General features: G+C 39.7%; 1 protein-coding gene across 1 annotated transcript; it reads left to right on the top strand.

Moving 5' to 3' along the window:
- Positions 1 to 3,148: 3,148 nt before the first annotated feature.
- On the top strand, positions 3,149 to 13,261 carry CFAP97D2 (CFAP97 domain containing 2). The gene is made up of 3 exons (XM_036757251.1): positions 3,149 to 3,307; positions 11,994 to 12,074; positions 13,139 to 13,261. The coding sequence occupies exons 1-3, from the start codon at positions 3,149 to 3,151 to the stop codon at positions 13,259 to 13,261; spliced, it is 363 nt and encodes a 120-aa protein (XP_036613146.1).
- The last annotated feature ends 1,456 nt before the right edge of the window (positions 13,262 to 14,717 follow it).

The raw sequence follows: 14,717 nt of genomic DNA on the forward strand, positions 1-14,717 counted from the left end.
CCTCCGGAATATCGCATTCCAAGCCCTTCGATCTCTTAATGTAGAAGCTGCCAGATCCTGGGTTATTCTGATTATGTTTTCGAAATACTCAAATTGTTTCTTTCTGGCTGCTTGCAGTATTTTCTCCTTGATCTGGGAGCTCTGGAATTTGGCAACAATATTCCTAGGAGATTTCTTTTTGGGATCTATTTGAGGAGGCGATCGATGGATTCTTTCAATTTCTATTTTGCCCCGTGGCTCTAGAATATCAGGGCAGTTCTCCTTGATAATTTCTTGAAAGATGATATCTAGGCTCTTTTTTTGATCATGGCTTTCAGGTAGTCCAATCATTTTTAAATTATCTCTCCTGGATCTATTTTCCAGGTCAGTGGTTTTTCCAATGAGATATTTGACATTGTCTTCCATTTTTTCATTCCTTTGGTTCTGTTTTATAATATCCTGATTTCTCATAAAGTCACCAGCTTCCACTTGCTCGAATCTAATTTTTAAAGTAGTATTTTCTTCAGTGGTCTTTTGGACCTCCTTTTCCATTTGGATAATTCTGCCTTTCAAGGCATTCTTCTCCTCATTGGCTTTTTGGACCTCTTTTGCCTTTTGAGTTAATCTATTTCTTAAGGTGTTGTTTTCTTCAGTGTATTTTTCAGTATTTTTTTGGGTCTCCTTTAGCAAGTCATTGACTTGTTTTTCATGGTTTTCTCTCATCCTTCTCATTTCTCTTCCCAATTTTTCCTCTTCTTCTCTAACTTGCTTTTCCAAATCCTTTTTGAGCTCTTCCATGGCCTGGGACCAGTTCATGTTTTTCTTGGAGGTTTCTGTTGTAGGCTCTTTGACTTTATTAATTTCTTCTGTCTGTATGTTTTGGTCTTCTTTGTCAGCAAAGAAAGAATGCAGAGTCTGAGACTGAATCTCGGTGCGTTTTCGCTGCCTGGCCATATTCCCAGCCAACTAACTTGACCTTTGAGTTTTTCAGTGGGGTATGACTGCTTGTAGACTACAGAGTTCTATGTTCCATGTTTGGGGGGGAGGTGCCAGCTCTGCCACACCAGCACTGCTCCTTCCCCAAGAACCCCCAACCCGAACTTTGCTTAGATCTTCGGCAGGCTGTGCACCCCTGCTCTGATCCACCACTTAATTCCTCCCACCAGGTGGGCCTGGAGCCGGAAGCAGCAGCAGCCGTAGCTGCCCCACCTCCGCTGCCCCCTGGGCTGGAAGCCGAACTGCGAACTCCTTCCACTCCCGCAGCTTTTCCCACTAACCTTCTCAGCAGTCTTTGGTGTTTGTGGGTTGAGAAGTCTCGTAACTGCCGCAGCTCACTGAATCAGGGCGCTAGGGCATGCTCTGCCCGGTTGCTGGTCTTGTTGGTCCACGCCGCTCAGGCTGGGCTCTGCTCCACTCCCAGCTCCCAGCTCCGTGCGGGATAGACCTCACCCAGAGACCATCCAGGCTGTCCTGGGCTGGAGCCCTGCTTCCCTCTGCTGTTCTGTGGGTTATGCCCAAGGTTTTGAGTTTTAAATTTTCTCTCCCTCCGTCTCCTCCCCTATCCCCAAGATGGCATGCAATCTGACATAGGCTGTACATATACATTCATATTAAACATATTTTCCCATTAGTGATGACATAAGAAGTATTAGAACCAATGAGGGGAACCATGAGAAAGAAGAAACAAAACAAAACAACAAAAGAAAAAGAAAGCAAATAGTGTGCTTCCATCTGCATTCAGACTCCAAATTTCTTTTTCTGGATGTGGATGGCATTTTCCATCATATGTCTTTTGGAGTTGTCTTAGATCCTTGCATTGCTGAGAAGAGCTAAGTCTATCACCGTCAGTCATCACACACTGTGGCTGATGTTCTCCAGGTTCTTCTCATTTCACTTATCATCAGTTCATATGAATCTTTCCAGGTTTTTCTGAAATATGCCTGCTCATCATTTCTTATAGCACAATAGTATATGGCTATAAATGGCTATAAAATGGCTATAAAACAGCCATTCTCCAGTTGATGGACATCTCCTCAATTTCCAATTCTTAGCCACTACAAAAAGAACTGCTATAAATATTTTGAACATGTGGGTCCTTTCCCCATTTGTATGATCTCTTTGGGATATAGATCTAGAAGTGGTATTGCTGAGTCAAAGGGCATGCACAGTTTTATGCCCTTCGGGCACATCATATTTTAAACTTTTGCTGCAAAAAAGGATCAACCTCCTCTTTTAACGTTTTCTCCTTTATACTGTCTTTAATTACAACAGATATTCTTAACCTATCTCCAACACACTAATCAGCAACCACAGTGGCCTACCAGAAAACCAAACAATTTCTTAGCCACATCAATTACAAGTGTTCATTGTGTGGCTTAAAAATATGGAGGCCAGATTCTCCCTAGATTGAATATTAAATGGTAGATAAATTTTGATTGACTTTTAAAAGAGGAATAGGATCACAGAGTTAGAGCTATCCAGGTCCTCACAGGTTATGAAGTCCACCTCTCTTGTTTTATAGATTAGGAAGCTGAATCCCAGATTGGAGAAGTGATTTGCACAAAGACACAGAGCTGACTAGTGGCAGCAGCAGAATTCAAACCCAAGTTCTGACTCCAAATCCAGTATTGTTTCCAATAACTCACTGCCACCCAAATGTCTGACCACATTAAAAATCAAAGCAATGTTTGAGGCAGGGTCTGTGTGAATGAGACCAGAACATTTTACTGGTAATGATTTTCCAGAGGCAAACAAACTTAAGTAGTGCGTCCCATGGATTCTGCTTGTTTTTTGTTGTTGTTCAGTCATTTGAGTTGTGTCTGACTCTTTGAAACTCCATTAGAAAAGGAGAGGAGAGGAGAAAGGAGAGGAAGGGAAAGGAAAGGTTAGGAAAGGAAAAAAAGAATATTTTAATATTATCAGTCTGGTATATTTTCTTCCTCGGTCACTGAGCAAATGGGAAAAGTGGTAACCAAAATGGAATTTCTATTCTATTCAAGTACTATTGAGAAACTTTCCCCTTGGAATACTGGAATTCATTTCTTCTTTGCCATTCTGTATATTGTTTGAAAAGCTACACCAGCTATTCCTTTTCTTCCCTTTAGCTTGGATGGCATGACAACTGCCATGTGATCTCCTGCAAACACAAGTACGGTCTCCAGGGCTTTGCATGAAGGTTTGTGTTAAAGTGACACCTCTCCGTGAAGAGGTACACAGACCCATCAAACAGTTAGAAATGCATCGATCCTGCCACCCTATGTTTAATTACTTTGACAATATATTCAGCCAGAGAGCATGGGAGAGAGCCTACAGAGACCACAGGAGAAAGGTAGGCACAATTCTAACCTTGTAACTGAGCATGGATGATTTTGATAGACAATATTTTCAGATGCAAATGAGGATAGTTCTCTCACTAGTATTTCACAAATGGGAGTTTACAGGAGAAAGGCCAATAAGCACCTTCACCTAGTTAACTACCAGAAGCAGCCTTTAGTGCATTCTCTCATTACCCAGACTAAAGACTCAGGGCTGATGGAGACCTTTTGATTCCCTAGCCATTTCTCTGATGCTGTTTCCCCACAACATGTTTCTGACTGCCACATCTTCTCTGTGTCTGAGTGATGCTGGCAAGGAGGGAGGAATTCCACCGCATCACCTATCTCAGGAGACCCTTTCTTGCATCTAATTGGTTTCATTGTTAGGAAGTGCTGTTTGCCATTTATAGATGTATGCCCAGTTGAAGTTATCAGCCATACTAATGGGGATTCCTTGTGTATCCCTTATAGTAGCTTTAACGCATCAGAGCAGGGATCCATTTTTGATCAAATCCAGCCTGGACCCAAGAGGCTACAAATGGCAAGAGGAGGGGACAGAAATTAGCCCACATAAAAGAAAAATTACATGTTTAGCAGGCCCTGTTCAACAGTAGCTAAATAAAGTGGCAGTTCAATTCTTCCACTGGGGAACGAGGAGGCCTATTGCTAACATCCATCATAGTTACACACTGGCCTCTGAAAAAAGGGATTTTGTTCTCACCCACGGCACTTGGAAGTTACATTTTAGTCTCTCATACGGATTCTTAACTTGGGGTCCATGAACTTTAAAAAAAACTGTATTCTAATATGATTGATTTCACTTGTAATCCTATGTACTTTATTTTATGTATTTTAAAGCATTCTTGTGAGAAGGGGTCAGTTGGCTTTACCCAACTGCCAAAGGGGTCCATGACACAAAAAAGGTTAAGGATCCCTCCTCATATATAGCCTTTCACAGGATACTTTCTCTTATTATCATAATGCTAATGAAATGATGTATTCAGGGCCTGTCAAACCTTTTTAATTATGTATGTTGCCTTTCATTAAAGAATACAGTTACTTCCCCTGATGTAGAGATAGCAGAAGGAATGTATAGAACAATAGTGGTGAAATAATATTATTTTCCATGGAAATCTAAAAGTAATTTTAGGCATGGTTTTAGAAATTTTTATCACCATTTCCTATAAGTTTAACTATATGTGTTGACTATTTAATTCATTCTCCACTGAACATAATGGGGTTTTAAATATGGCATGTTTTAGGACATATGGTACATGTATGCTCCTTTTATCAAATCCTCTATGAAGGATTTATAGAAAGACATAGATGAAAATTGTACAATTAGGATCCCAAAATGTCAGAGCTGAAGGGGAATTTAGAGATGACTTAGTCCAATTCCTGACTTCATACATGAGGAAACTGAGACACAAAGAGATGATGTAACTTGCCCAAGGTCATGTACCCAGTGAGTTCACAGAGCTGTGTGATTTGAACACAGGTCCTCTGACTGCACTCCTACATCCTGCCCACCTGTGAATGGCCACTACTGCACAGCCATTGCCAACACTTATCAAGGTGTGTCACAGGTGTGTCAGGAAGATACTTTCACTGCTGGGTCACCATAGTGGCTGTAGGAAAGAAAGACCTTCCCTCCTGCCATCGAGCATGTTGAGGAGTACAGACAGGTGTGTTCCTAATCCTATCATTTAATTTGGGGTTCCAAATAGATTTTTCCCGCAGAAATAATGTAACAGATGAAAGTTTCTACAGGGAGACAAAATGGCATAAAGCTTGCCTAAGCATAGAAGGGCTGGATTCAGGTTCTGTCTCTAACACTGGCTGTGTAATATTCTCTAAAGTAGAAGTTTCTCACCAAAAGCTTCCTACACAGACAAAATAACAAATCTGATTGTAAAAAAAGTTTCTGAAGCATTTGGTTCAAGTACTTTGTGGGTTAAATAGGCTTTTATGGCCTATTAACCTAACCACCATTGACAAAACTGTTTCTATGGATAAATGCTTTCTACATTCCAAACAACTGACCTCTAAACAAATTTCCAGAACCAGTTTGTGAGCTGGGGACTACCAGTAAAACAGGTTTCTTCACTGTCACTTTCTATTTTGGGTTTATCACCAGACAAATGTTGTTAGCACTTGGGAAAGTCATATTGGTTAGCTAGATGTTAGTTTCTTTGAGAGAAATAGCAAAACTAAGAACCTATCCAACAAGGTCATTATGAAAAATGACATACAAAATGAATCAGCCCAATTTTCTGACAATTCAGAATGTCACAGATGTGCACCTGACAGAGATACGTGAAAATCTATAATTCAGAATATCATGGACTACTAGAGAAAACCCTTCCATTTACCTGAGGGTGGAGGTAGGGGTGGGGGAGGGCGAGTCCGTGCCACACTAGAGGGGCAAAGGAAAGGTTTTCTCCTCTTAGCAGTTCCAAAGATCACAGACTGGCAGGCCTTTTAGACATCTCATCTTCTGGCTACCTCCAGGTTATTCTTTAAAAGAATAATTTTATATATCGCTTAACCTATCCCCACAATTATGTAAAAAAAAAAAGACACAAAGACATGGTCTAGGATTTCTCTTAGGGAATAAGGAATGAAGGGCATTGTGGTATAGCAGAAAGACAATAGTTCTAAGAATCAGAAGAGCTAAGTTCTAGTTCTGACTGCCACCATTGAGCTCTCTTTCTGGGCCTCAGTTTCCTCATCTGTAAAATGAGGGGCCGAGACTAGACAATTTCTAGTAACATTCTATTATTCTCAATATTTATTACCTACTATGTGTGTGGTACGGGAGTAGTCACTAGGGGTTAAAGGAAATAGGAAACGATAATGCTTGCTTGTAAGAAACTTACCATCTTATTGAATCTTGGAGGGGTTTGGACAAACATACATAAAACAACACACAAAGTAAAATTGAAGTAAATACTAACATTCAGAAGTGGACAGCAATAAAGTCAAAAGATTCAATTATTCGGTGTTATCTTGAAGATTCAAGAGTCATCCTTAACCTGATAAAAAGACAGTCCTCCTGCCCCTCTGACCATCTGTGCTGTGCTACTGACGTGGGCAGCAGAGGGACCCTGGTCTAACTAAGGCTCTGGGCTGACGACATTTAGTCCTTGGGCCTGTTGTCACTCTTACCACTCTCCGGCCTTCATGAGAAAAGTCAATCTTCATTCTGACTGCAACCGAAGGCTTGACATCAGATGGAGTTTCTTGGGAGTTACACTGTGATACATTTGCTGTTCAAGACGTTAGTAGGCTAACCAGCTTAGTTGTGTGTGTTTTGGTTTTTTTAAGGACTAACTCCCTTTTCCTTGGTATTGATAGACTTTCCAGTCCTTTCTCCTTAACCCACAAGAAAAGGTCACACACAAAGACTGATGGGACACACCAGGCTACCTCTTTAAATGTTACCTTCTAGAGTATGCATTGTAATCTTCAAAGACCATAATATCATAAAACTCAATGCCATTCCAATGCCCTGTCTCAAGCAAGAGTAATATTAGAACTAGCAATACTTCAGTTCAACTGAACAAATATTTTAAAACCCATACTGTGTGCTGTGGATACAAACAAGCAAACAGAACTTGCCATCAAGCAGTATACATTCAGAGAAGATGCAGAGGGGGAAGAAGGCACAAACCATATACTTCAATACTTCAGGGATCTATAATTTCACTAAGTAAGAGTATCTCCTCCACTGACATAAGTGACAATCCCTCTATAACTTAGCAGATGGGCTTTGAGAGCTGCTATAACCAAAAAAGGTTATCAGCTTTGCAATGAGCCTCTGAACTTAGCTACACTGGTCCTCAGAAAAAAAGACATTGAGCTCATCACTGGGTCCATACCCTAGAGCAGGGGATCTTAACCTGGAGTCTGTGAATTTTTAAAAAATATATTTTGATAACTACTTATTTGTGATACTTGGTATTTTATTTTATGCATTGAAAATCATAATTGAGAAGGGCCTCACCTGAGAATACACTTCACCAGATGACTGCCAAAGGGATCTATCCCCTTTCTCTAGGGCTTGTGCCCTACTGGCATGGCCTTCAGGAATACAGGGTTGCCACTGTGCTGTAATGGTGCATCAAAGTAGGACTTTAGTGGAGGCTAACCACAAAATTAGCTCTTGTTCATTAATCCACAGATAAGTAAATAAAAGCCATTTTGAAAAAGGAGAGGGCATTAGTAACCAGGGGTGAAGAGTTTAATCAGAGAAGTTTTTACCAAAGAGGATGTACTTGAACTTGGCTTTGAAGGAAGATAAGAAATCTGAGAGGTAGACTTGAGGAAGAGTATTCCGGGAAGGAAACAGGCATTTATTAAGTGCCTGTTATGTATACTATGCTGAGCACTTTACAAATATTATTTCATTTGATCCATATAACAACCATAGGAGATGGGTGCTATTATCCCCGTTTTACAGTTGAGGGAATTGAGGCAGACAGAGGTTAAGTAACTTATCCAAGGTCTCACAGTTAGTGTCTAAGACTAGACTTGAAGTTAGGTCTTCCTTGACCCCAGGCTCAGCCCTCTGTTACTACACCCCCCATCTGCCTTGTGTGTTTTTTTTTTTTACAAAGACAGGTTCATCTTAAAGGAAAGCCTGGTTTGCCATAAGAACTTCATGATTGTTGTATCCCAGAGTGACATCCAGAATAATTTACAAACTTGTATAACATGTACATTGGCTTATGTTCATGTGCAACAGAAGATCAGTATATTAGATCATTCAGCTTTGGACTGAGATAAACCACAGGTTCAGTTAATTCCACAAACATTTTCTAAAATATTTATAACTTCCTCCCAGTCCTCCTATCCCAGGAAAGAAAAAAGTATTGCTTTAGAAACCAGCAATCCAATCCAATCCAACTTAATCCAATAAGCATTTAAGATGCTACCAAATGCAAGGCACTATGCTTGGAAGTAAAGATATAAAGACAAACTAGAAATAGTTAAGCTTACTGGGTGCCAATACTATGTCAAAAGATAAATGTATGCGTGCTAGTTTGAAAAAGCTGATACTAACAACTGGGAGCGGGGGGCCAGGAAAGTCTTCTCATATTCCTTCTAACTCCCACTCTGAATATTTTAGTGTAAGCTATATGCATGCAAGGGTATAAAATATAAAATCATTCCTGCCCTTAAAAAGGTTGCAATTTAGTAAGCTCCTCAGGAGAGTCCTCAGCTTAGATCATCAAAAACCATCCACCTAAAGACAGGATTCTCTTTGGCAGTCTTAACCGAGCTTTTGCTACGTCTATCTAGAAACAGTGCAACCATATTTACTGAGTACTTGCTCTGTGTGTGTGTGTGTGTGTGTGTGTGTGTGTGTGTGTGTGTGTGTGTGTGTTTGGGGAGGGGAGAATACAATGTTTACCTATGTGTTGCACCCCTACATGATCGTCTTTCTTGCCCACCCTTAGTTCCTTCTCCGATTGTCAATTCAGCTGGCTCTGATTCTTTCCCCATTCTCTTTGAGTTTATAGTGCAGTAGGGAGAATGAGGCACAACATAAATCATAACAATAAAATGACAATATTGTTTTAAAAGATGTCTCTAGGGAATGGGTACAGTAATTTGATGCTGATGTACTTTAAAATCACTTTAAGGTCACCTTACATAAAGTTGAATTTTCTCCATACATTTTAAGCCCCTTTCCTCTCACTTAACTACAGAGGTGAAAAACTGGTCAGCATTTAATAATAATCTTTTTTGTATAGAAGTCTCTGTAGACTTATAGAACGTGTTGTTGAAAAGTTGTTGGGAAAGCAAAATTCTGTTATACCTAGCCCTACTTCCCTACAGTTTCCATGATACATGTTGAAGGTGAGTTCCTACAGAAATATAAATTAATATTAATTTAGCCTAAAGAGCAACCAGAGTAGAAACTGAGGTTATACAAGATAGGCAATTATCTAGGCCATAACTCATAGGTAGAGCTTATCTAAACTTTGTATTCCTACCCTCTCCTCCGCTCCCCCACTGCATATGGAACATAGTGTCTAAGGCTTTTTTCCTTTAACCCAGGTACTGCTGGACATGTCTTTGTCAGTGAAAAAGGTGCCTCATTTCTCCCATTAGGGCACAACCTTAATCTCCCTGTCACCCCTGCTTTCTGGTAACTAGGATCCTTACCTTACAAAAATATCTAATCTTACCTTGGCTCTGATGCTGCCAAGCCAGTTTCTTTAAAAAAAAAAAACACCAAATAAGCAAACAAGAAACCCTCTACAACTCATTAGAGAATATTCCTACAGACAGGCTTCTAAGATTAGAACTTCACCTTTCTGCCCAAAATTTTCATACCGCTGTTTGCCCCAAGGCAAAATTCTATATATAAAGTGTCCTACTTTATAGAAAAGACTTATAAAATTGTAGGATTTATAGTCAGAAAGGAATTTAAAGATCATGTAGTCCAATCACCTCATTTTACAGAAGAGGAAACAGAGGCCCAGAGAGGCCATTACTTGCCCAAGGTCACACAGCATGTAAGTAACCCAGCTGAGATTCAAATGCAAGTCTTTTTGAAAAGCTGTTGCATCAATGGAATTTTTTTTGGTGGTGAGTTCTTTATTTTCAAAGGGGTGATAAAAGAGATAAGGAGGTACCCAACCACCTTGCTTCTTCTTCCCGGCCCCCTCCCCAGCCCGCCCCCTCCCAGGCCGGGCCCCCAGGGCTTCAGGGAACCCTGTAACTCATCAGTTTTTTTTTAATTCACAGGGTACTGGGGCTGGCTTTCTGGGCTCATCCTCCCAGTTGTCCCTGCCTGACAGCTGTGACATGAGTGAAATAAACCTTGTACTTCAATGCTGGAGGTTCCCAAAGTTGTGGATCAATGGAATTTAATCCCACCTCTCCACTGACTCACAGTATCTAGTCTTTTAAAAATCCTTTGCCTTTATTTCTGATTGTCCTTCCTTGGCAGAGGCTCTGAATACTCCAGCTTTCTGTCATCCTTAAATGCTCCTCAGTTAAATTGGCTACCGTCAGTAAAACAAAAACTTAAGAACACCGAGGGAACTAACATTTCAAAGGCCTCCTTTTTAGAATGCAAGTAATTCTCACCAATCCCCCATCTGTGTAGCATATTGGATGTTCTTAAATTCTAATTAATCCCCTGATTTATAAATTCCCCAAACAGAAACTCTGAGAATAAGTTTATTTTGCAATTAACAGAGCTTTAAGACTGTTTACTTGAAGACCTAGAATTTAAACACAGGCCCAAGTTAGCATCCCTAATTAATGACCAACAGGACTTTGGGAAAATACACAGTGAAGTAGAAATGAACATTAGCAAGAAAGTCTTTTATTCCTTTTCATTTAATTCTTCATTTTAAAACATAAATAACATAGATTTCTTTTCCCCTTCCAGTGTCCACAGAGTGATCCTAAAATGCTGAATGAAATCATTAGGTCACTAATAATTCTTTTTAATAATTCTTAGCTTTGAGTTAGTGGGTACAGTTGAGGTGATGAATAATGATTTGTAAATATTCTTTCATTGGGAAGCAGCATATCATATGAATGGAAAACCTCAGGGTGAGGACAACCTAGATTCAGGTCCAGCACCTACAATTGCTGTGTGGCTTGAAGTAAGTCACTTAACCTTACTCTCTAAAACTCTTAAGCCGCAGATTCTATTACAGAATCTATTCTACAGATTCTATTCTATCTATCTACAGATTCTATTACAGCATTGGTAGAGGGAGTTATCTCACCATAAATTCCCCAAACCTGTAAAATCACTGGTACTATGAAAAATGGTAGTAATGATCTATGTTTGTGTGTTATACATTTATGTATGTGTGTCCATATACAAATATATTTCTATCTGCTGTCTCTATGTGTATACATTCACACACATACAAACACAGATATTCCTCCACTTGGCAGTGCCTAGATTTACCCTTTCAGAAGCCCTTGAAGTTCCTATCAAACCAGAAAGGCTTGGAAGAGAGGGTCATTCATGGGTTATGTATCTTTCTTCCAAAAACTAGGTGGAACTAGTGTGGAAAGGTTCATCACCAGAAAGTCTGCCATAAAGGATGCTTTGTTCTGTTATGTTTTCCTTGTCACCCATAAAAACTATCTGTTGAGGCACATTGGCATGTTGGGTCTCCCCCATTCGACTGTGAGCTCCTTGAAAGCAATGACAGCTTTCTGTTTGTCTCTGTACGACCACCACTTAGCAAAGTGCCTGGTGCATAGTAGTTGCTTAATAAATGCTTTTTGACTGACTGACTAGAAGGGGTAAGCTGGGGAGGTGGGGACCAGTGCTGACACTTAACAACCAGCTCTCTGGAGGAAAACAAACCAACCCTTCAAGACACACTTTTAAGCTTAACCTACATTATCAACATGTTCTCCATCACTCTCTTAAGTCTAGACTCTAGACAATCAATAAAATACCAAGCCCTGATTTGTAGCCTTTGCCTCTTTTAAGGTGTAAATACTCACACTGAAAATTAAACGATTCGATCTCTGAGTTGGTATGAGGTGACTCCAGTACACACTCCCCTTGTGAATTGTCAATGCTAGTAACGTTTTTTTTAAGAGGACAAAACTGTGATTCCATTTCTAATAACAGTGTGGCTACAAATCTTAGCAGATTTAATTTGATTGTCCATACCTGGAATAAAAATGTTCGTTTTCTATTTACAGATTGAAACTGCCAAAGCAGTAGTAGATTGCCGTCCTCCTTTGATCTACAACCATATTCAACTCAACCTAAAGAAATTCAAGGTATCCTTTGGGTGATTTCTCTATGTTAATGTAATAGCTAACAATAACCAAGAAAAAAAAAAGGTCAGCTGAAAACCCAGGGAATTTAAAAGGTTGGGCACAGTAACTTTAAAAAAATCACATTTTATAAAAAGGACAGTTGGAGAAAGCTGAACAGAGCTGAGAAATCCTTCTTTTTTTCTTAGCATTACCCCTCATCTTATTACTAATTTTTAAAAATTATAAGGGGAGGTAGAAGGAAAATAGCAATAGAAAAATGATAAAAAAAACACATTCCTATCAGCTAAGCACTCTGTCAGTTCTAAAGCTTAGAGTAATTTTTACCACTTAACTATATTTTTAAAATGCAGCTGTATGTAGAGAGTTGGAGTGGCATGGTTACTCAGATATCTGATCATAAAATCAAAATGTTGTGGTTTGAGGTTTTCATTTGTTTCTTTGTTCTTAAATGGTATTGCCTCTATATGTTGGGGTTGACAGAGATGATTAAAAAAAGTAGCATGAGCTCATTCATTTTAAAGACAGAAATAAAACCAGGAATCAAGGAGTAATCTTAAATGGACCTGATAAATGCAAACAACAAACTCAGAGCAATCCAGGCCAGTGTTTCTGAACTCTAGAAAGTCAGACACATAGTGAAAGGCTAGCCCTCTCCTCTAGACTCAAAGGTTTTCTGCTTTGGAGCCTTAACCTCCCCTGTGGAGACTTGCTTTTCTCTCCATTGCCACTGTCACGTCTCAACATTGTCATGTCTCAGTGACCTAATGACACCACATTCCTTGTCGTCTTTGTTTTTTAACTTCTATTCAGAGCATAAGAGTGGTCTTCATTTTTGTGTATTTGGAATCACAAAGGATTCATTTGAAAAACTTCTCCTCATGATTATCTCCATGATATCAGAAGATTTCTGTGCTGCAGCCCTCAATACCTACCACCCAGACCCTTGACTAGAGGAAAGCAAATGCAGAGTAGAGGGAATCAGAGAGACAGGTGTAGTAAAAGTGCTGATGTTCCTTCCCAAAGCTTTCTAAAGATGATCTTTTCCCTGTTCCTGAACTCTACAGAAGGAGACAGAAAGGCTTCGATTCATTGAGAGAGAAAATCGCTGGCTGATGGAGAGGATAGCTTTCATCATGAGGACCCAGGATGCATGTGACATCTTAAATGACTACAGACAAAGATGGTAACAAGGGAGGGGGAGGGGAGGAAGGCAACTCCAGAGGACTTTTCCACTGAGTCAGAGATAGGTTGTAATCTGAATTGACAGAGGGAGTTCCCTCCCCGCACTGATGAAATCACAGATCTTTTAGGTATTATAATAGTAATAATATTTTGTCCCTGGTGCAAAGGTTCATAGAACATCAGATATAATAATAGTAGAATATGATAATGTTAAATTAAATAATAGCAGAATAGTGTCTTGTCTCAGGACTGATTCTATTTGAGACCCATCAAAAAAGATGAGAGTGGGATGATAATAACAACTTACATTTAAATAGCGCTTATTTAAGATTTCCAAAGAACATGTCATTACCATCACTACTCCTATATACCAAAGGAACAACTCTAGGGTGTATGACATTATTTAAGGATATTCGATGGCTAAGTAAAAAGCTGCAAAAGAGAAGCATGAAAATAAGCTGGAGGAATACAGCATTTTAATTCACTCTTTTTTTTTGCTTAATTTAGTATTTTATTTTTCCTCAATTACATGTAAAATAATTTTCAACATTCATTTCTCTTTAGTGTACTTTTTTCCATTTTGTCAATTGTATTTTTAAATTTTTCTTCTACCTCTCTTACTTGACTTTTAAAATCCTGCTTGAGCTCTTCCAAGAAGACTTTTTGGGTTTGAGGCCAGTTCATATTCCCCTTTGAGGTTTCAGTTGTGGGTATATTGACCATGTTGTCCTCTCCTGATTTTATGTTTTAATCTTCCCTGTCACCAAGATATTTCTCTGTGATCATTGTGTTTCTTGTTCATGTTGTTTGCCTTTTTTCTGGCTTTTAGATTTGATCTCTGCTTCTGGGGCCCAGGGGCCACTGTCCCAGACTCCTCATACTGAGGACTAGGGGCCTGGTTACTGGTTTTCTGTGCTGGGGCCTCAGGTGCTGGCAGCTGGATGTTAAAGCGGTCTGGAAGTTTACCTGGTGCTGAGCCATAGCTGGTGGTGGTGGCTGATGTGTACCTGGTATGTGTGCTTGCCTGCTCCATCATCCTGGGACTCAGGATCTCCCACTTGTTTGCTGAGGTGGGAATTACTGCTGACTTTCTGGTATGCCTCCCATCCTGTACTGGTCTCCTTCAGCCACAGCAAAAGGGACCTTTCCCATTAATCCCCCTAGCCTCCCAAGCTAAAAGACTGTTGTACCCCATCTTTCTGCTGGCTCCACTATTCCAGGATTTTTCTTGGGGCAATATTCTCTGAGTTTTTCAAAGTCTATAAGGAGGGTAAGAGCAACTTAATTCTTACTCTGCCATCTTGGCTCCCAGAAGTTTTCTCAACATTCATTTTTAAAATTGAGTTCCAAATTTTCTTCCACTCTCCCCACTCCCTCATTAAGCAATTTGATATAGGTTATACAAGTATAGTCATGCAAAATATATTTCCATATTAGTTGTAAATGTTGTTGTAAAAGAAA

The sequence above is a fragment of the Trichosurus vulpecula genome, chromosome 4, assembly GCF_011100635.1.
Source record: "Trichosurus vulpecula isolate mTriVul1 chromosome 4, mTriVul1.pri, whole genome shotgun sequence".
In the NCBI taxonomy this organism is placed as follows: Eukaryota; Metazoa; Chordata; class Mammalia; order Diprotodontia; family Phalangeridae; genus Trichosurus; species Trichosurus vulpecula.